Source organism: Stegastes partitus, unplaced genomic scaffold, assembly GCF_000690725.1.
Source record: "Stegastes partitus isolate 25-593 unplaced genomic scaffold, Stegastes_partitus-1.0.2 Scaffold2082, whole genome shotgun sequence".
NCBI classification, from domain to species: Eukaryota; Metazoa; Chordata; class Actinopteri; family Pomacentridae; genus Stegastes; species Stegastes partitus.
Window position 1 is genome coordinate 71,104 of NW_007579813.1, and position 22,637 is coordinate 93,740.

General features: G+C 43.9%; 2 protein-coding genes across 3 annotated transcripts in view; one reads left to right on the forward strand and one right to left on the reverse strand.

Annotated features, from left to right (window-relative positions):
* Positions 1–1,708, reverse strand: part of LOC103373853 (mitoferrin-2-like) — a 10,439-nt gene extending 8,731 nt beyond the window's left edge. Inside the window, exon 1 of the mRNA XM_008303856.1 lies at positions 1,226–1,708. Within this exon, the coding sequence (XP_008302078.1) occupies positions 1,226–1,567 (342 nt within the window). The 5' untranslated portion in view covers positions 1,568–1,708. The remainder of the gene's footprint in view (positions 1–1,225) is intronic.
* A 1,826-nt stretch (positions 1,709–3,534) lies between these two features.
* Positions 3,535–20,966, forward strand: LOC103373854 (ectonucleoside triphosphate diphosphohydrolase 7-like). Of its 2 annotated transcripts, none has more exons than XM_008303857.1 (14): positions 3,535–3,695; positions 4,823–4,928; positions 5,055–5,234; positions 8,325–8,530; positions 10,657–10,807; positions 11,198–11,301; positions 11,500–11,559; positions 11,746–11,894; positions 12,013–12,179; positions 12,591–12,792; positions 13,459–13,578; positions 13,697–13,782; positions 16,209–16,370; positions 16,849–20,966. In XM_008303857.1, the coding sequence occupies exons 2-14, from the start codon at positions 4,921–4,923 to the stop codon at positions 17,063–17,065; spliced, it is 1,812 nt and encodes a 603-aa protein (XP_008302079.1). In that variant the 5' UTR covers positions 3,535–3,695; positions 4,823–4,920; the 3' UTR covers positions 17,066–20,966. The 2 variants fall into 2 exon arrangements, with proteins under 2 accessions (XP_008302079.1, XP_008302081.1); XM_008303859.1 differs by having other exon boundaries at positions 4,827–4,928.
* Positions 20,967–22,637: the final 1,671 nt, after the last annotated feature.

A 22,637-nucleotide genomic window follows, 5' to 3' on the forward strand; every position in this document is an offset into this window, starting at 1 on the left:
CACCACGCATGCACAGCTGTCATATTGTGCAACAATTCTCTTCAAAACTGTGGTTATGTCACACAGTAAGCAAAAGTTCAGCAGTACTCTTGATAAAGATCATATTAACAGCGTGGATAGTGAATCGAAACTGTACCTACAGCAAACCTTTACCTTGACTTGCTGTGTTTTGACAATTATATAACTATGGAGTTATGTCATTTACACAAGCAAAGGTGATTGAATGGCAGATAAGGGTGCACCTACCACACCTCTGCTTCCAGTCCAAGCTGTGTGTCATTAGTTCATTTATCGCTGACTGCTGGCCCAGTGACTGATGACACATATCGGTTATTCAACTTTACTTCTATCTCTTCCGAATGGACTTTGAGACGTAACCTCTTCTGACAGTTTCTTGAAAGTGAAAGATCAGAGATGGTCTCTACTTCTAACTCACGATGCAAATGGACCTACAAACCACGTCTTTGTTTATTTAACCTACTGATTCCTCTGTTGTTTGACTTTGACCATCTGCTTCCACTGTTGAGCACAAATGTAATCCTAAAAATCTTCACCGTTTACTATTTCACCAATATCACCCCAGAATTATTTGTTTGCAAATGATTAAAAAGGTCCAACAAGCAATCACAGTGGATCTACTGAACCTGGACTTGACTGATTCATGGCTCCAACCAACTGAACAGGAAGCTGGTGGGAAAAGTCCTGTCGTCTTACAAAATGTGGCACGTTTGTTTTCAAGCCAATGTTGATGACAGTATGCGTAAGATTTACAATTCAGCAGGAGGGACAATAAAGACATAAAAACCGCATGCACGTGTCCGATGATGGAAACATGTTAGCTAAAAGGCAGATGCTACTTGAGACAAGCGGCTAACTTGTATGGACGCTAGCTCAGTGACAGATGCAGCTACTGTCCAGTTTATTGCACAAACAGAAGCCCAGAGAAAAATAAGCTAAGCAGAGGTAAAAACACACATTTCCCTTTAGATTTTCATTCTGACGACCGCGCGTTGCGCTGTCTCGCGTTTAGACAAGTCGGTTAACTGACCTCTGATAGCAAGGTTACCTCTGTTAGCTTGTAAGCTAACGGTAATGGAGCCCAGGCTTGTACGCAGGCCTACGTTAGCTCCAGGTTTATGCAACCAGTGGCAGCGCTGAATGTGACATAAACAAGGCCCGAACACATTCAAATCACACTGTGTGTTACACTTCATAGCTCTGATACCTTGACACAGTCGATGGGGTACATAAGGCAATGCTCCATGATTCCAGCCACGGCTCCTGCCAGCATGTGTGTGCTGGTGGCTGCTCCTTGAGGCAGTCCTTCATAGTCTATTTCTGGCTCGACAGAGGTCGAGATCTCCGGCGTTGCCCGATGCAGCATCGGGACAAAGTCGTGTTCCCCTGCCATTCTTGGTGAAAAAGACCCAACAAACCCCCCCGTAGCGTCCAATAGCCTCCCGCCCAGCATTCGGAACTCTGCGCCGGCTGCAGCGCCTGTGACCCGGCTGTCGACGCCCGGTGTATCCACGGACGTTCGCCGGGACATGAAACCGTCCGCTTCCATTGAAACCAAGAGTTTGCTCAGTCAGATGTATTCGACCAGACGACCCCGGCAACCCGCCTGTCGGTGTCGTCTTCCCAGCAGCTTAATGAACACTCCGACTGGTGGGAGATAGTCTTGGCGGGTCGCTGCAACTGCGCGGCAGGCAGGCAGCTGTGGCGAGTCCGGGAACCGGGAGACCGGACGGGTGGGACTTTGGTTTGTCAGTGAGTCACCGCTAGATGTTGAAGCTGATTCGATAAGGTAGATGTCAATCATTGAGAGCCCGATGCAATTGGTCAATTTAGTCTTGAAAGGAGGCGGGGCGCGTAAAGTAGGCGGGGTTTAAACTTCAGTGGGCGGAGACGATTTTGTAACATCAGGAGGTCACATGTATGTACGGGAAGAGTTTACGATGGGACGTCCGGAGCTGCTACAGTGGGTTATAAAATACTTCAAAAACACATTATTCGGGAATTGAAATGTAGAATTAAGCGTCACAATTATAACTTAACATGCCAACTTAATTATCTGCGCCTGAGTGCGAAGCGACAGTGTGGAAAAATTTAAATAGTAATGGCTAAAAACTGTGACTGTTCATTTTATGAGTTTGTAACCACCCCCACGTGTTTTATCAAATAGTTGAATGCACAGCTTCCTTTCCTGGAGCACACCACACATCAGTGTAAGTTTATTACATTTCTGTCATTGCTGGCCCGCCTCCAGAATAAACTTTGGACAGTTTCATAATGTGCAATAACCATTCTATGTGCAATAATCCAAATGGTAGTACTGTTATTATTACATGGCATATACACTTACAGCAGCAGAATGGATATTTACCTTGTGTTATATTTTTATTCTATTTTCATATTAATACTTTATATTTTATTATAATTTATTACTTTCTACTTCTTTAAAACTTTGGATTGGGAGCATCTGTAACTGAAAGCAGTTTCCCCGATAGGGGATCAATAAAGTATTTCTGATTCAGATTCTAAAGTCTCCTGACAAGACAGATGAACAATTCAAATATTTAAAAATCTTAAGGTGATGGCTTAGACACCTTTTGTTATGTTGCTACATAGAGAGGATTTTTAGTGTGCCAAGAGTTTCTTTATGAAATTCCAATCTAATATTTGCTAAGTTTATATGATGGTGCTTTTTTTAGCTGATGCATGTATCACTTCAAGAACAACAAAATATGCTACTGTCCACATAGTTAATGTCAGAACTATGATTTTAATAAACTTTTGAAGTATGGCTTTGTTGGCCTGTGGGCTGCAGCGTGGGGCCAAGGCAGCGTCCTTAGTTGTGTTCCTCAAGTAGTTTCTGAACTGTGTTTGAACTGAGACAGGATACATTACCTCATGTGGGGAGGCTACTTCTACCACGGAGGTGTGTGTTCAGGAAGGTGGTACATGTCAAAGTAGCGCCCACATAAATATCAGGACCCAAGGTTTAGCAGCACAACATGAGACTGTAACTGGATGTTCAACGTTATTTATTTCACCTGTCAAATTATGTTGTAAGTAGTGTATATATGTTGCTGTACATTTTGTAATAACTAGGCATTTACAGATGGCCACACCATAAACCCGCATCTACTGCTAAAGCCTGAAAAAATACAATCCCCTCACAAGAAAAAACAATAGAAAAAAACATAAAATAAAATAAAATAAAATAAAATAAAAAAAAATCCGGAGCTGCTGCGGATGTGGCGTTCACGTTGTGCTTTGTATAATCTGCACACTGTGTTATACGAAGGCCTCCATTAAAAACTGTTGGAAACATAAACAGAATTATACTATGACATAATAATAAAGGATTGAAATGCCGCTAGACGAGGATCAGAACATTTTACTTCGGAAAATAACACAGTCTTGTATTCTAAACAGGTGGTTCTCGTGCGCAGTTGTAACTTTTCCCACAGTCCTTGAAGGCAGCAGACGTTCACGTAGCCAAGGGGCCGACGGGAAACCCGTGGGATCGTTCGGTCATTTCCTCCTCTCTGCTTCGTCGTCTTCTTTTAAAATACGCTCCGTGAGGTACCGTGGGAGAGAACAAAGCGTTTTTATCAGCTTTTCTGTCGAAGAAACGACGTATTCCACCGGCGGGCTCCGCTGTCATGGCGGAGGACAGTCTTCTGTAGGTAAGTTAGTAGGACAGAGTGATAGCATCTGTTCCGTTAGCGTTAACATGAACCGACTGTTAGCCGGTTTGTAGCCGAGCTGTTATCAATATTAGCTACCGGTAGCCAACGTGGATAACACATATAACATGTTTTTTTTCCTATCATTTGGTTTGACTGACTGATAGCTGCCTTGTTTTTGTGCAACCATTTTAGCTTATATAACTAAGCGTTAAGCCAGTTACCTTCTTTATAATGGCCTGGATAGAAGAAAGCAGAGTTAATACAGCGACATTACTGTGGAGGGATTTCCCACGAACACAACGAGGAAGCTCAAAAATATCATAAAGGTATAGATTCAGGAGGAAGAGCTATAGTATAATGTCTTACTCTACTTACTTATCAGTGTTATTGTGTGGACAGACAGGCTAGACCAGTAGATCTAGTAGAAGCCACGTCACGTAAATCACTGAACAGATAATGTTTGTTTGTTTTTTCTGGAATAAAATAAAATAAAGCAGAATGTAAACAAATAAATCTCGGGCCTCTACTGAATATACATAGATGTTTCAAGTAATGACTCATCTAAATATGGGTTAATTTGCCTGTTGATGTTTGTAATCTATTTACTGTCTGGTCTATATGTTGTCTGAAAATATTGAAACGCTTTCCATGTTGTGCTTGCTAGTATTAAAATAGAATTAACCTTACATTTGACAGGTGTAGTCTCGCAAGGTGGGGTACAGTACCCAGTCTACAGGGATATGACGGAAGATAATAGAAAGAAACCATAATAATAGTAATACCAACAGGTTACTCTGAGGTATCTGCACCTCTTATTACAGTCATCCAGAGAGAAAAGTGCAAGAGAACAGCAGACAGTGTCGGAGAAGAATATTATCGAAAGAGAAATTCACTGTTAGTTTAGGTTGTAAGGAAGAAAACCTGAGATTTCACTTCTAGAGTGGCAGCATTTGGGACAATTAAGAGAAAACAGAATACACCTGAAAGTGCTCCTCCGTGATACAACCACCTGGAAAAAAACAATAATTTCTTATAATGGTCTTTTATATTTTTTAAGGAAATCGTTTATGTGTTACAATGCACAAAGCGTATAGCATCGTTAAGCTGTCTTTTCTTCCCTTCAGACAGAGGCAAAGTCAAAACTGTGGAGAGGATCCTAGTCAGACTGCAGCCACCATGAGGTGACGACTGTGACATCTTGTACTTTTGCCGACTTGGACACATGGCACGGTAATAAACTGATAACAGCCTCTATGACAGTATTACTGACAAGCCCTGATGTTTGGCAGTTTTACAACATCTTGCCTGATTATACTCTCCACAGTTCTTAATGTAGCCTTCGGTTCTTCTCCACAGGATCACTTTGTCCTGCCTGCCAGCCTCCTGGTACTGCAGCTGGTCCCTGTTGTCTCTGGGCTGTGCCCCCAGGCAGAGGCTGCTCCTGCTGCTGCTGTTCATCACCTCGACGCTTCTGCTGGGAATCTACCAGAGGCAGCTGTGGGGCACCCAAAGACGAGCCGGGTCCCGATTCAACAAGTGAGTGGATGGATCTAGTAATGACTAGAAATTAAAGAAATAGCCGCAGAATCAGGAACACACACAATCCTCAGGTGTAATTGAAGCTCAGTGTGTTTGACCTGTTGGTGGATGAAGATGGATGGATGGACAGAGAGGAAGACGGATGTGTGTTTTGAGTTATCTAACAACTCTGAGGTTTAAAATGTAGACAGCTTTCTGTCACAAATTTTAAGTACATGTTCACAGTTAAAGCTACAAGGTGGAGCGGTGGGTAGCACCGTTGCCTCGCAGCAAGAAGGTTGCCGGTTCATGTGAGGTCACCTGGATCTTTCTGTGTGGAGTCTCCATGTTCTCCCCGTGTAGCGTGGGTTCTCTCCGGGTTCTCCGGCTTCCTCCCACAGTCCAAAACATCCATCCATCCATTATCTATACACCGCTTAATCCTTACCAGGGTCCCGGCCTATCCCAGCCGACTTAGGGCGAAGGCAGGGGACACCTTGGACAGGTAGCCAGTCCATCACAGGGCTACACTTAGAGACAGACAACCAAGCACACTCACATTCACACCTACGGACAATTTAGAATCACCAATTAACCTCAGCATGTTTTTGGACTGTGTGGGAGGAAGCCGGAGAACCCGGAGAGAACCCACGCTGCACGGGGAGAACATGGAGACTCCACGCAGAAAGATTCCGGTGTCCTCACCGGGACGCGAACCGGCGACCTTCTTGCTGCAACGGTGCTAACCAACTGCGCCACCCTGCAGCCCAGTCCAAAACATGTTGAGGTTAATTGGTGATTGTAAATTGTCCGTAGGTGTGAATGTGAGTGTGCTTGGTTGTCTGTCTCTAAGTGTAGCCCTGTGATAGACTGGTTACCTGTCCAGGTGAACCTGCCTTCACCCTGAGTCAGCTGGGATAGGCGACCCTAGCGAGGATTAAGCAGTGTATAGATGATGGATGGATGTTAACAGTTACCGTAAACATGACCTCAAAGATCCCAGAGTTGATTTTGAATTTGAACTCTCTGATATTTTGTCTTGTTGGCAAGTTTAATTTGAAGGAAAGTAAATTATCCTTCAGTCAGCATTGCAGAAACTAAGTTGAAGGAAACGTGTCTTTAAAAAAATCAGCTTTGTGAAGCAGCACTAAAACACTGTGAGGGTGGTTATGTTACAGGATGGTGAGGGGATGTGCTGGCTGGTACGCTTCATACTCAGCCACCACTGAACTGAGTAACTGACACAGACAAGATTATAGAGTTAAATCATGTTGACAATGTTCTATTCAACTCGAATATAATTTAATTTGAACTCCCCTCTCTTTCGTGTGAATCTGACAGCACCCGTAGCTCAGCTGGAAAGTTCTTGGTAAACAGTGGCAGTTAATAACCAACTTTGTGTGAACTGTTGCTGGACAGCTCAAGGTGACTCGAACTGTGAGACTGACTGCAGCTGTTGTTTTTCGTAGCCAGAGAAAGACATAAATACACACATCATTTATAAAACAAAATACAAAAAGGACTCCGTATGCATTTTAGAAAATGTTGTAGGAGTTTAAAGATGGATTGGAGAGCGATGCAGATGTTTTTCACCCAATTTGCTCACACCTGAAATGTTTTCTGTCTGTTCAAGGATCCAAAGCTCAGTGTTGAATATTTTCTATTATGTATGAATGTTTGCAAGAATAATATGAATGGCAAACAGAAGGTAGCATAAACATGTAACCTCTATCAGTATTGAAAAGAAAAGCACAACACTGGAATCACTAAAGATTAAATGGGAGGGAGACGTCGGTGAACAACTCTCAGACGAGCTTTGGCAACAGATAATCTATTCAGATTACAGATCATCTATTTGCTTCAGACATTCTGTGATTCAATTCAAAATTGTGCAGCGCCTTCACTGGTCCAAAGTAAAATTAAGCAAAATAAAAATTGACCTTGACCCTACATGTGACCGATGCCAACAAGAACCAGACACTTTTTTTTGTTTTTGGGCCTTTGAGCCTTTATTGGATAGAGCAGTGAGAGAAGAATGGGGGGAGGACATGTGGGAAAGAGCCATGAGCAGGATTCAAACTCATGACCTCCAAATCGGGGACTGTAGCCCTGTACATGGGACGCCAACTCAACCAGGTGAGCTATAGCGGCGCCCCAGGAACCAGACACTTTAATCCATATGTTTTGGACATGTCCAAAGCTAAACACCTTCTGGGAATCCATCTTTATTATTCTATCAAAAATATGTAATACTACAGTAGAACAATGTCCATTTACTGCAGTGTTTGGAGTGACTATAAGGAATGTAAATTTAGATGAGCCAGAGGCTAATATGGTAGCTTTCTGTACCGTCCTAGCGAGAAGAAGATCTTACAAAAGTGGAAAGAAGCACTGCCACCCACACATGGAGGCTGGGTCAAAGAGGTCACGCACTACATCCAATTAGAGCAGATTCGCTGTTCTACAAAGGCATCAATGCAAAAACTCTATGATGTCTGCCAACCGTTTTTGACTTATTTGGAGAATGTAAATGCAGATAACATTTTAAATGTGGTTTAATTTCATTTTTACTTCAGTATCTGTCTATTTGTTTATTTATTTTGCTTGAGCACCCATGTTGTGATGCACATCTGTAAACCTTTGTTCTTGAACTATCCGGCTTTTGTGTTATTGTGGTGGGATGAGGAAGAAAATGGGAAAAAGAAAATATTGGAAAATGTTTGTCTACATACTATGTATTATCCAAAATTCAAAGACCTTGAACCTTGAAGCGCTATGAGATGACTGTTGTTGTAAATATGCGCTATACAAATAAAATTGAATTGAATTGAATTGAACACAAAAAACGAGAAAAGCCCAACGAGGACTGTGTTAGTCATTTCTGAAAAAAAGTTATCATGTTGTTCATACATATTAAATAAAAGAGTTTAGAGTTTGTAACTTTGATATTAATTTGTGTACAAAACAACTAAGATACTGTCCAACCTTTAATCATTTCTGTATGTTTTAAGTTGATCTTATGCTGCGTTCAAGTGCAGCATAAAAACACTGTTCACGGTGCAGGAGTATATTCTTCATCTCTTCATGTGTCCGTTCGTTCTCCCCCAGATACCTCTCAGTTGCTGAGTCCATGGAAGCTACTGACATTCACAACCCTGCGCTGAACTATGGGATCGTGGTGGATTGTGGCAGCAGCGGCTCCAGGGTCTTTGTGTACTACTGGCCCCCCCACAACGGGAACCCCCACACCCTGCTGGACATCAGGCAGATGAGGGACCGCGACCGTAAACCTGTCGTCAAAAAGATCAAACCTGGTGAGGAAGCGGCGCTCGGTTGTAGCCGAGTTTTGTTTGTTTTTTGTTATGCCATCATTCTAAGTTTTGCTGATAAGACGATCGTTTGTCTTATCAGGTTCTTTAAGGTTTTACGCATTAATCTTGATTTAAAACTGGTCCAGCAGTGCGCACAAGCAAAGCAACAGGCTGAGAAGTGCGGCTTAAATCTGGATATTCATGCATGAATGTTGCTTCTGTTTTCCACGGACAACTGTAGCTCCTTTGTGTTTTGCAGACTCATTATTTGTATGAGAATATGGATCAGTTTTAGCCAAAAGCAGAAGATTCTCGGTGATTCTATTTATTTGATTTTAATAGTAATTTAATAACCAGACTTGTACCGTGACTACATGTGCAAAATTGGTGGCGAAAGAGAGATTTGATGAAACTTTTTAAATTCTTTTTTTATTGTGTGGCTCGACTACAGCGACTACAATGGTGCCATTGATACGTAGCCAGTTAGTCACAACTTGTTCAGTGTTGTTGAACGTTTCGGTGCCAGCGGGAGGACCATTACTGTTCACGGTCTGTCCCTTTGGCTCACCGCCAAGAAAGGCAAAGAGTGTGTGAAAGAGATAAGGAGAGCACACACACACGGAAAGGAGAAAGAAGAACAACTTTAGTAGAAGTTTTATTTTACCGATTTGTCTGTGACGTGTTTTCCTCGTATGACAAACTTGCTTCTTTTATCTTGCACTGAGATGTTTTTTGTTAATCATACTTTTTTTCTGATGACATGTAAAGTTTTGTCATTTGTGGAGGACCATGCAGTTTCCATGACTTTGCTTTATCTCAGTCACAGATTAGATACGCAGCTTTAGTTCCAGTAGCAGCGGTTAAAGGCTACGTGACGTTTTGAACCCTGGGACTTTTACGGTTTGTCAGCTTTGTGACTGACAGCGTGGGTTGCATGATGACCATGCTGATTAGTGACATATTGGGCTGCAAGGTGTCTCAGTGGTTAGCACTGTTGCCTCACAGCTAGAAGGTCGCCGGTTTGCGTCCCGGTGAGGACACCCGGGATCTTTCTGCGTGGAGTCTCCATGTTCTCTGGGTTCTCTCCGGGTTCTCCAGCTTCCTCCCACAGTCCAGAAACATGCCGACGTTAATTGGTGATTGTAAATTGTCCGTAGGTGTGAATGTGAGTGTGCTTGGTTGTCTGTCTCTAAGTGTAGCCCTGTGATAGACTGGTTACCTGTCCAGGTGAACCTGCCTTCACCCTGAGTCAGCTGGGATAGACTCCAGCCCCCCACGACCCTAGTGAGGATTAAGCAGTGTATAGATGATGGATGGATGGATGGATTAGTGACATATTACAATAGCGGTCATCAAGGACACCGCTAGCCAATACCTTGAACCGATATATATTGGCAGTAAATTGAAAATCCTGGTTTTGAAATTTAGAATAACACAAATTCCAGCATAGAACTGTGTTGAAATGTTCGTGTTCATTTATGTCTTTGGTGTGTTAAATGAAAAAAGAACTGTTCACCATTTATCTTTCAGGGCTCATAGGTTGTTGTCAATCCGGTAGTGCTGTCGGTGGGACATCGCTTATGACTGCACATAGACGCCTGAGTGCATCACTGTTAAAGTTGCACATTGTTAAATGAATTTATTTTTTGAGAAGTCGGATATAAAAACAACAATGACAGATAATCATAAAGATGTTGAGCATCGGATCTAATAATCGCCAAACTGATCCTTAATGATCATTAGTTTTGGGAATTCAATAATCTGAAATGTAAATGAATAATTAAAAACAAATTGTTGCCACTTTATTTCAACTAACTGATAAAGTGGTTCCACTGGTATTATCATTATTAACTGATAGATTTTCTGTGTTTTTGAGCAAACATGAATAAAGACAAGATAAGAACTGTCTCTTTGCATGAAGCTGCATTGAAGCTAATGCCCTTTGTGGATGCCTGTTCATTCTCATCCGAATTTGACGGCACCAAAGAGATTTTTCATTACAATGTGGCTGTTGTAATTCACTTTGTATATATTTATATCTAGCTTTGAGCTGTTTAACAAGCTTTTTTCTGAGAGGAAAAGTGAGTTCTAGTCTGTTTATTGTCTAAAATCTGTGTGTGTCCTCTCAGGTATCTCCACACTGGCAAGCACACCAACGCAGGCCAGTGACTACCTCCATCCACTGCTCAGCTTTGCTGCCGCTCACGTCCCAAAGAACAAACACAAAGAGACGCCGCTCTACATCCTCTGCACCGCTGGCATGCGGCTGCTGCCCGAGAGGTAGATGGAACAGCATGTGATAGTGTTGTGTGCGACAGCTTTTCACATAGTGATCTTTTAATGTACAGTTTATTTTAATTTCAAGATTTCAGGAACATTTTTTTCCCAAGTCACTGAACTATATGTTGTTATTTTGTTAGCTTGAAAACTTTCAGTCTCGCCTCTTTGTTTTTGTCCTGATGTGTCGTTCTCTGAAGTGTGTCTGCTTTGTTGTTTACAGAATTTACAGAACGCTTAAATTTAACATCATCACAAACATGCTGCATTTTTAGACTTGTTAGCAAAAACTAAATAAAAAAAACCTGGCAGTCGATGTGAAGCTCTTGTATCTGTTCTTTAATTCTCTGCATCTGTGCCGTTTATATGCCTAAAGTCTCTCTCTGTATGTAGCCATCAGGCAGCCATCTTGGACGACCTGGTCACTGATGTTCCCCTGGAGTTTGATTTCCTGTTTTCCCGTTCACACGCAGAGGTCATCTCTGGGAAACAGGAAGGTGAGGCGACATGCTTACTTTACTGGGTTTTCATTATTTGTGTCTGATCCTGGTTTTCGTGTGGACCTACTGAGTTATGGAAGTCTCGCAATGTGGTGAATGATTCTTAAATGTGGCGTTTTTAACTGCTGCCTGCCTTTTTTGTGTCTCCTCATCGTGGTTCTAACGACGTGTTCCTGTTGCCTCCCGACACTGAAGGAGTGTATGCATGGATTGGCATTAACTTTGTCTTGGGCCGTTTTGATCACGCTGATGTGGGTGAGTCTGAGTTTTGACGTTAACAAGGTACAGATTGCTTTATGTCGCATTTCAAAATGCATCAGATGTTTAAAACTCTTTTTAAACAAGTGAGAAATAAAAGATTAACACCTCTCTTTTGTGTATTTATTGTTATGCTTCCTCAATATTTAAGAAAAGTGTGGAATTGTTTCATCTGTGTTTCAGAGGACGCCACAGTCGAGGTGACAACAGGGTCTCAAAACCAGCAGCCAATCAGCCGACGTCGCACAGTCGGCATCATGGATATGGGTGGAGCTTCACTGCAGATCGCCTATGAGGTGCCCAGTGCCATCACCTTTAACTCGCCTCAAGAAGTAAGCAAGCACACTGAGCTGTCAGACACTGGAGGAAAATTCTTACGATCGGCATGTTCAGCCTGTGTATGAGCGAGATGGTCTCAGAAGTGTAATGTCTGGGTGTGTTTTTGTTTAGGAGGAGGCAGGGAAGAGTGTTCTCGCAGAGTTTAATCTTGGCTGTGACGTTGAGCACACGCAACACGTGTACCGAGTCTACGTCACCACGTTCCTCGGCTTTGGAGGAAACATGGCCAGGCAGCGCTACGAGGACCAGCTAGTGAACAACACGCATGCCAAGAACAGGTCTGACACTCGCAGACATATTCAGTCAGCATTTTGTAGCTTCCATCACCAGCTATTGAAATGTTCAGCTTTGTTTTCCTTGTTTAAAAAAGAAAAAATAAAGCGACCTTGTCTCGGTTTGTGCCAGACAAAGGCATGTTTTCATAGAAATCCAACCAGGTGGCACATTATGTAAAATATAGTTTACATGCTGGTCAGGTCAGCGCTCGCAGTCTGTTGTTTATGACAATTATGTTAATGTGATTCAGTCTTGTAAACATGCCGTAACTGATCAAGTCTGACATATTTAATTCTGGCTCAGGGATTTTCTTTAACAATCTGTAAGTCTCTTCCTCCCAGGTTTGGTTGTTCTGGTTTCATTAAGCTCGGTGAGCAGGGTAGGTTTGAATAGTTTTTCATGTTCTTGTCCAGGTTTCTGACCACGCAGACAGGCATGAGTGAGGACAAGCCATACCTGGACCCCTGTCTGCCAGTCGGTCTGTCAGACACAGTCGTCCGAGACAACCACACGCTGTACCTGAGGGGTCAGGGTGACTGGACTCGATGTCAGGAGGCTGTGCGACCCTTCCTGGGCCTCCACAACGGCACCATGTCACCAGGGGGCGTCTACCAGGTACTAAGCTTTTACAGTAAATGAGGTGTTGGTGCAGATGGCGCGGTGGTTAAGAGGCCAGCACTGTCTGGGTTCAACTCTCAGCCCGGGATGTTTTTGTGTGGAGTTTGTATGTTCTCCCCGTGCAGGGCGGGTTCTCTCCGGCTTCCTCCCACAGTCCTAAGACATGCTGAGGTTAACTGCTGATTCTAAATTTTCTGTCGGTGTGAATGTGAGTGTGCCTGATTGTCTGTCTGTGTGATACACTCCTGACCTGTCCAGGATGTAACCGGCCTTCCCTCTAAGTCAGCTGGGTTTAACTCCCGCTCCCCGTGATCCTACAGAGGCTAAAGCAGTGTGTAGCTAATGGATGGATGCATGGAAGTATGAGTGCAAGTAATTTCCCTGAGCTGCCTGATGGTGCAAAGAAAGTCTAAGAAACATAGATTGTTCCCTAAAAACAGCAAACTTTTAGTATACAAGTGATCCAGTGACATGATAAATAGAAAAGTGGTAAGAAACACGGTCACTGTCCTGCATGTCCTTCAGTAGATTTTTCATTTTCACAATGAGAGCTGTCGTCCTGAACTCACACTAAAGCCCCTGCTGACTGAACATTCTGAGTTTCATTTTGTCACAAATCAACAAAGTCAAACAAACATTTTTATTGCTCTGTTTTTTTTTCAGGCTCCCATCAACTTCAGCAACAGTGAGTTCTACGGTTTCTCAGAGTTTTATTACTGCATGGAGGACGTGCTGAGGATAGGAGGACAGTACAACAGTGAGAGATACTCCCAAGCTGCTACGGTACCAACACACACACACACACACCAGCAGTCTTCCCACAATAGCACGCAATATCAGATTTGACTTGTTTTCGTTTGTTGATAGAAAGTTTAGTTGTTTGTTTTGGTGTGTTCAACAGGACTACTGCTCCACCAAGTGGTCGACACTGAAACAGCGTCTGGACAACCAGCTTTTCTCTCAGCAGGCTGACATCAGCAGACTAAAGTAAGCTCACCGTTTCAGCTCTTTTCATCTTGTTCCAGGGTCTCTGCTACACATAATGTATTCATGAGGCAGGACTTTATGTTGAGTTTGGGTTCCTGTAAGAGGCACCCTTCTGTTTAGACAAGCTGGTTAGGACTTCATATCCTATCCTCAGTTACTCTTCTGCTTATTTCCAGCAAGACACACACACACCTCAACAGTGGCATCCGCTGTCTACACTCTGTGTATAACAACACATGCATAGGCCTTCATGACCTTGATATACACTAGGTGTTGTTCTGTCAGGTAACATCAGTGATAAATCTTATATTAAAAGTTGAGCTGTTCCTTTTAGAGCGCCTTTCCACGGTCACTACATGCTCCCCTTTAGTTGTAGTGGTCGAAGCAAATTACAAGTTTTTAGATGTAAAACGTTCAGTCACAAATTCTCCAGTTTTCATTGAGCACGACGCAGGTTCTCCATTAGGAGGCGCTGTTTAGTCATCGACGCCACCTGCCAACGTGTGTCACCTGCAGAAAAAGAAAGCAACAGTAGCAACAATGCTTTTTTTTCTAGAGCTGTTGTGTAGGGTTAACACAACTTAGATTGTAAATATACCAGTTAGTGTTTCACCCAAACCTCCAACTGATGGGAAAGACTTGTTTATTTATTTACCGTAAAGTCCGGACTATAAGGCGCTACTTTTTTCCCCACACGCTTTGAACACTGCAGCTTAAGCAAATGATGCGGCTAATTTATGGGTTTTTACGAGTTTTACGAATTTGCCTCGAGACAAAAGTGACATTGAGAGCGACGATGACAGAGACACTGAGGAAGTGTGTGACGAAGTGATTCTGTTCAACTCCGACCCTGAAGACGACGACTTTAGTGGTTTTAGTGCAGGAGGAAGATAGCGATCAATGACTTTTCCTGGTGGGCTGCTGTGTTTTTTATTTTCTTAACCAGCCGTGTTACAGTCGCTGTTCGGAAAAAACATTTACGGTATTTGTGCATGTTACCGGTACGTATTTAATTAAAGTTTAAAAAAATCTTTCTGTGTGACTATCTCATGCTACAATGTGGACACCTGCAGCTTGTAGACAAGTGCGGCCTGTATATGTACAAAACTTTTCTTTTTAAAGTTAGTGGGTGCGGCTTATATTCAGGTGCCTCAGTAGTCCGGAATTTGCAGTAGTTTCATGGATATAACACTGTAAAATAGTTTGTTTTTTCCACTGATGTTACGTTCCTGCTTACAAGATGCAAACAGTAACGAAATTCTGTCAATTACGGAAGAACTCACAAGCAGAATGGATGGCAGTGAAGAAAAAGGCATTTATTTACAAGTGTTGAATAAATCAAATGAACAACTAAATGAAGGTTTCAAAAAAGTGTGGGGGAAGGGTCAGCTGTGGGGTTGTGCTAAATCAGAGAAATAAAATACAACAAAACAGGAAAGAAGAAAAGGAAAACAAAAGGCCTGGCTGTCTTGTCTAATAGTGGCATCAACCCATAACCGAGTGCAGTAACAAAAAGTGAACTATGTGTTCACATGTACAGGGTACACAGTTTTACCTCAGCAGAAAACCTTCCTACCACAAACCTTCAAAGCTGACAGCAGCATGCAATATGACCGCAAACAAGAAGCAGAGGGCTTATAAAGGAGAATCCTCCACCCCGATTGGACAACTGGCCAGAGCACAAGCCAATCACCTGCTCCTCAGGAGGTCACAGGTGGCAGAAGCAGGAAACCCACAGGTGGCAGCCAATCTTCTAATAATCACCTGCAGGAGAGATGTGGAGAGGGAGACACACACACACAAATCCTCCACTCTGCACGCAACAACTTAGTTAATATAAAATCATGCACCACAAGTCTTGGCAGAGACTTTCACTGCAGAATATCTCTTGCACAACAGACCCTCTTACTAATGAAGAACGCCGAATGAATTTGGTCACACATGATCATTAGAAGGCACAGACACGCCGATGCATTTTTGTGGGTTACAGTCTGCATACAAGACCAAAGAAGACATGCAAACCGTTGTCTTGTTCCTGGTTCTTTTTTTTTTTACTCCAGTTACACCCTCGTATACAGTTGAATATTATCCTGCACCAAAACAAAATTTAATAAAATGTAAAATAAAGTTTTAAATACACTCATGCACAAACTGCAGCTTTACAAAAAAGTACACACTGCTTGTGGCAACTGCTAAAATTCTGAAATGCAATTCCTTTTCTGTGCCTGTAGATGGCGCACATTTACACGTCTCCATGGCCACTACAAAGCTGAACTCCTGCTTTTAGTCTGGCCCTCACTCGGTGCAGGTTGACTTGTAACTGCTAGTTGCTGTTTTGCAGCTAAAAGTTTGCTGGTTATTTATGTAGATGTCATAATTGGTCCCTCTTTGACCCTTTTTTTTTGTTTTTGCTCTTGTTACTCCAGATATCAGTGCTTCAAGTCAGCCTGGATGTTTGAAGTGTTGCACTCTGGTTTCCGTTTCCCCTCCGACTACCCGAGCTTGAAAACGGCCCAGTTGGTTTACGACAAAGAGGTTCAGTGGACTCTGGGGGCGATCCTGTTCAAGACCCGCTTCCTGCCTCTCAGGTAACCAAGCATCTCTGATAACCTCACTGTTAAATCTATCACGTTTGATGCTGTGAACACATTAGTTGATGATTTCATTCTGTGGCCCCTGCCAGTACCTGTACTGAGTAACCTCTGACAGTTTGGATTTGTTCCTGCCAATCTACTAAAACTGTCTTGAAGTCATTCATATTGAAATAAAACCCCAAGGTTAGAATAAAGTATGCAGCTAATGTTTAATCAGGAAATGGGATGTGTACCCTTTTAAAGGCACAGTGTATTATACATGGTTGTTCTCTTGAAATAGTTCCAAAACAAATCCTCTTTCTGCGTGCCAATTATGAAATCCTATTCTGAGCTCTCACCACTGTGCTTTCAACGGGTAAACAGAATGCTGATACTGCTGTTACGTTCATTGGTAAGGCTTTTTTTTTTTTTTTGATGAAACATGTGCTGCCCTGTCTGTTCATGTCTTCCTCTGCCCCGCGTATTTCTCCAGGGACCTGCAGCAGGAAACACTGCGGCAGAACCACCCCAGCTGGCTGCGCTCCTCTTTTGTCTACAACCACCACCTGTTCTCGCTCTGCATCCTGGTGGTGGTGCTGGCCATCCTGCTCTACATCCTGCGCCTGCGGAGGATCCACCAGCGGGAGCAGCGGCAGGCCGAGGCCCTGAACCTCCTCTGGGCCGAGGAGGGAGAGGCTCTCCTCCCCTGAGATGTGAGGCTACGGACTGACACCCTGCAATGTCTTACTGTATGTACTCCGCAACATGTTTGACGCACTCTACCTGAACCAGACTGGAGGATGGAGGACAGAGACGGAAATTACTCATCAGAACAGCTTTCGACTTTGGCCAGTGATGATGTAAGAACTGACCCAGGATTTGATCGCATGGAACAACATCACGGCACAGAGTCAGTTTAATGAGCCTGGAAATCGAACTCGTCTGTATATTCTTTGATCGTGCAGCTTTAAACACTGAGCCCACCTCAGACTGGAAAGATGTTCTCTGGGTTCACTTCTTCTCTTCAAAACAACTTTGGATGAAAAGAACCACCTCGCATTACAGGATCAAACCACTCTTTATTTGCTACCCATTTCATTTAAGATCTAGTTTTTCGGTTCGAGGCAGTCTGGACGGTTAACCTGGATTTAGCGGCAGCATTAGCAGGACGGCACCTGTGATGAGGGAGTCTGGCAGAGGAAATTTAGCAATATGAGCTCACTGAGGGCTTTAGTGTCACCTAAAGGGAGCAGATAAAAGAAACTCATTCACTTACGGCCCTTTTAGGACTCATATTTTTCTCATATTTAAACAATCATGCCGGCCAAGACTTTGATCCATGACAGGATACCTCTGAGCAAATCACTCCGCTTTAGCTGTGCTTTAAGATTAAGGCTAACATAGCTTTCTAGCTGCTAGAATAACCTATGTTTATGGCATACGGCCTCAAATCCCATGTGTTCAGCTGTGAGTATTAATATTTCTGGACAACTCCGACCAGATGATTGCACGGTTGGGTGTTTTAGTTCTAATTATATTCCGTAATGGGCTTTGGCTAACATGAGGAAGATGTGTTTGTGGACTTCCAGTCTGGAAACTGAACCGTTCATTGCAGCCGTACGGATTTTAGTTTGGCTCTGCTCATGTGATGCTCTGCGTGAAATCTAACCCAGGCATTCCCTGAACTCACAAATCCCTGCCCCCCCAACGCAGCCGGCGATATACAAGATGTAAAGCACATAAACACACATTAAAAACATTAAGTTCATGCACAACCAAATGCAGTGCAGGAGGAGGCAGTGGAGGCCTGACAGTAGGCAGCAGCGAGGACGCAGAGGTCTTTGTTGTGCGCTGACTGAAAGGGCGCCAGATGTTTATACGGACCACCCAATGTGAGAGATAGATTGTGTACATACGTGCCTGGATGTTGTATGAATCACACGACTATAAATCCACTTTAGTGCCTGCCTCATTTACCAAAAAGGGTTCATTTTAAGTTGGACTCATCAGAGCTTTCACATTTCAGTCATATTTATGACACGCCGACACAAACCCCGGTTACGAGCTGTTGACAAGCGGCTCCAGCATCACATGAGCACAGCGTTACGTAGCATAGCAGTGTAACGGGACTGTTTGCATGTTGTCATGCTGATGGTAGCCTTCAGATCAAAGCATGGCTAAGTTTACAAGAGCATGCTGGTATATCTCACACTGGTGTATTTCCCATTAACGTGGCTGCTGGGACTCTGTGGACCTATAACGAACTCCAACCAATGAATCTGCAGCTTTGATAAACATGATCATATAGATGGAACTTCATGTCCCCAACGAGGAGAAAACACCCAAACCTGTGGGACTGAACACCTTATGCTACAACCTGGCTTACCTACCTTTTAATGAAGTCAAAATCATATGAGCAGCCATGAGAGCATTGTGAGTGTGATGACGCAAGACTTCACAGGCATGCCGGGAATAAACACAGTTAAGCCCATGCAGCACCCTAAAGCTGTTGTGAGGCCGGTGGAGTCGCGGAGGAGTGTGATAACATCGTGAGTAAAAAGCCACTGCAATTAGCACAATGTCCAGGTGACGCATTTCTGTGTACTCTCAGCGAGACAAACATTTAAAATGACTCATGTAAAAACCTGCTTTCTTTGGAAGGCTGCAAGGAGCTCGTGCTAATTGCCCCACCCACTAAACTTGAGTTTCCCCGAATCTCTACAATGGAATGCAAAGTTTGTTTGACCTATAAAGCCACAAAAGCCACATTAATGGGATTTACGGCACATTGAAATATTCGGGAACGCCCCTTTCGTAGCCGTCTGCAGTGAGATGAACCTGAAAAGCCGACAAAGCTTTGATTTAAGACGACAAGACTTGTTCCTTTGGCCTCACGCTGAAGCCAAAACTTGACATTTTTTTGCCCACTCATGGCGGCTCTTCTTTGGTGGTCACCTGTCACAGTGGCTGCTGGAGAGAGGAAGCACCAGAGCAGAACTAAATGGTTTGACGGGCAGCTTTCTGTGTGTTGTCCTGACATGTTGGTTCGTTATGTTTAGATCCGTCTTTCCCTCCAGTGTCTCCTTCCCTTTAACAACTTGACTCTGCAAAGTGACGTCTTTAAAGTGTCTGCAAATAACGAAAGCAAAGAAGCCGTCGTTGTTTTCACCCGACATCTCTGTGACCATTACCTCCATCTAGCAGTTGGAGCTGTTCGCCCCCCTCCCAGAGCTGATGTGACATTGCAGTTCAGTGTGAGGCGATATCGCGGCGGGCTGTTATCATGAGTGCCGCAGCACTTTTCCGCCATCAAAGACGGCGTTTCATACCCACCTCATGTCCGTCCCAATGGGAAGATTTTCCTCGAAAGCAATCCCGCGCGCTGATGATGTCAGCTGCAGAACTCTGGCCTCAGATTGTGCTTTGATACTTGAATGGCACTGTTGTCCTGCCAAGACCCCCGTCCAGCGCAGATTTTTATCAGAGCAGAGACAGAGCCAAGAGGGTTTTTAGCTGAAGTAAGCAGAGAGATCTGCTCAGCGTCTGGATGAAGGCGCTGAAAGCAGACAAAGACCCTGGAGGCCTGATTTAAGCAGATGCCGTCTGATTTTTCAACACAATAACTCAGAGAAAGGGAAGAAACTTGTCTTGTGCTTCAGGCGAAGATGGATGCGAGGACACAGGAAAGAGTTCTGGACAGATCTCCACATGTCTCATGTGCTTCTCCAGATAACTTTAAAGCCATTTTGAGGGGAAAAAAAGCCTTACCCTTAATATATTTTTTTTCTGTTTTCTTCTGTTTCTGTGTCTACTGTAACGTCTCGCTGTAAAATGAAGCCAGTGTTTTGTTTTGTCTTATTTAGTCTGTGTGTCATGTTACGTGCTGACGGGCTGAATCAGCTGTTCAACGAACCATGACGATGCAAATGTGTGTCTGAGCAGCATCTGGTGAAACTTCCTGAGAAGTTGTATCATGTGTCGATCCCACAGTGGGAGATTGTTTTGAAATGTTCAAACGTGTGATTTAATATGTGACGGGCTCCAGTCGGAGGTGTGAGGCATGACTCATCAAACTGGGCGATGATGACTTCATTCTTTTATAAGAGAAATTTGTAAACTGTACCGTGGTGCTAATGTGAATGCTGTCTGGTCAGAAGAGAGAGAGGAACTCGTCCGAGAGCTTTGTAGAAGCTAAAGCTGTTCTGGACACAGTCGTTCACTTTTCTTCTCGTCCTGACGATGAGTCGTGACGCGTCCTCGTCAAACTGTCAGCGTGAGTTCCTAACTTTAAAATCCTTTCCCGCCTGTGAAACCTCAACCAGTAACAGGAGCTTCTGACACAGCAGCCAAAAGTCACATCGGTTGTTAACAAAACCAATCAAAAACTGCAAACCTCTTTCTGATCCACCCTGGAGTGGATTTTAGGATTTCTGCTGCTTCCCTCATGTTTTGACTCCTGACCAATGGGTGACTGTGTTTTTCCAGAGCTGGGCATTGTGCAATGTTGAAGAGTAATCCACTGAAGGGGACACTTGATTTTTTAATGTTTGTAATTGAGGTACCTTTAACCTAAATGTGAACAATCCAATAAAGGAATCCTTTTGTAATAAACGTTTGGACTTTTCCTGTTGCACTCGCTGCAGAGAGGACAGCAGGGTGTGTTTGGTGGTTGGCCTCGGTGAAATTAGAGTTCTGGGAAATGCACTGACCCTCAGACAAACTGCAGCCGCACAACGAGCTCAGTCCACAAGTCTGGTGGGGCAGAACTGGTTCAGTTTGGGTATAAAATTAGGGCCTCGTTATGGGAAAAGCATGAGAAAATCACACCACCGTCAACAAGAGCAGGTCGGTGCTGTTGCCGTGTGAGAGCTCGCGTTTTAATTCAGTTCAGTTTTATTTATACAGCACCAATTCACAACATACGTCAAGGCCCTTCACATGTTATGTTATAGAGAGAAACCAAACAAACCCAAAACAGCAGCAGAAAAAAACAACCTGCCCTTCAACAGGAAGAAACCTCCGGCAGAGGCAGCCTCAGGGAGGGCGGCCATTTGCCTCGGGGTGAAGGTAAAGGAGAGACGAACAGCAGAGAGGAACAGACGACACATAACAGGACGATAAACACTGGGCAGGTGGGTGAGGCCAGAAACGGCAGATCAGAAATGTGCAGCTCGGGCGCTGCTATAGCTCACCTGGTGGAGCTGGCGTCCCATCAACTGGGGCTGTAATCGAACTCCTGACCTCCACATCGGGAGGTCATGAGTTCAAATCCCGCTCATGGCCCTTTTCCGCAGATCCTTCCCCAATTCTTCTCCCCCACTTTCCTGTCTCTCTCTCAACTGCACTCTCAAATAAAGATAAAAAACTAACTCTAAAAGAAATGTGCAGAGATACCTGCAGAGGACAAAACATGAACTTTGTGGCATATGAATGTATGGAGAAGGGAGTAGAGGTACTCAGTACATCATGGGAAGTCCCTCAGCAGCCTGGGCCTATAGCAGCATAAGTAATGGATGGTTCAGGGTCACCTGAGCAGCTCGATTAGCTTTATCAAAAAGAAAATCTTCAAAGTAGAGAGTGTGCCTGCCTCCTGAACCCAAACTGGGAGCTGGTTCCACAGCAGAGGAGCTGATAAGTGAAGGATCTGCCTCCTGTTCTGCATTTGGAAGCTCGGAACCACAAATAGGCCTTCAGTCTGAGAGCAAAGGGTTCTGTTAGGATGATGCGGTGCAATAAGGTGTTTAGGATAAGATGGAGCTGCTCATTAAGAGATTTGTACTTATGGAGAGAATTTTTAAAGTCTATTGTAGATTTTACAGGAAGCCGGAGAACCCAGAGAGAACCCACGCTGCATGGGGAGAACATGGAGACTCCACACAGAGAGATCCTGAGTGTCCTCACCGGGACGCGAACCGGCCACTGTGGCACCTCGCAGCCCCATCCTGATAACAGGAACATAAAACAGTCCAAGTTACAATTAAAGCCGCAAGCGGCAATGGACGGGTCCTCGCCCTACGCTTGTCGGCCTTTGCGCACGGCGGGGTGTGGCGCAAACCTGCTCCGGGCGGGACTGTGATCCGGCATGTCAAGTTTGGGGCAAATTGCCATTTTTGAGCAAAAATGGCCCGGCATGCTCGCCGTTTTTGGCGGATTTCCTGTTGGGTTTACAGAAACATGCTAATGGACTTTTTTGTGCGTCACAAGTTGCTACACGTGTGGCGAATGTCGTAGTTGTAGGTGAAATGTAGCCACAATGGGACTCTGTTGAAATATTGTAGGGGG

Excerpts from the sequence above, each read along its gene's own strand:
- LOC103373854 (XM_008303857.1), top strand. Across the intron at positions 11,895-12,012 it reads CCTTTAACTCGCCTCAAGAA|GAGGAGGCAGGGAAGAGTGT; the intron begins GTAAGCAAGCAC and ends GTTTTTGTTTAG. Across the intron at positions 13,783-16,208 it reads GCTGACATCAGCAGACTAAA|ATATCAGTGCTTCAAGTCAG; the intron begins GTAAGCTCACCG and ends TTGTTACTCCAG.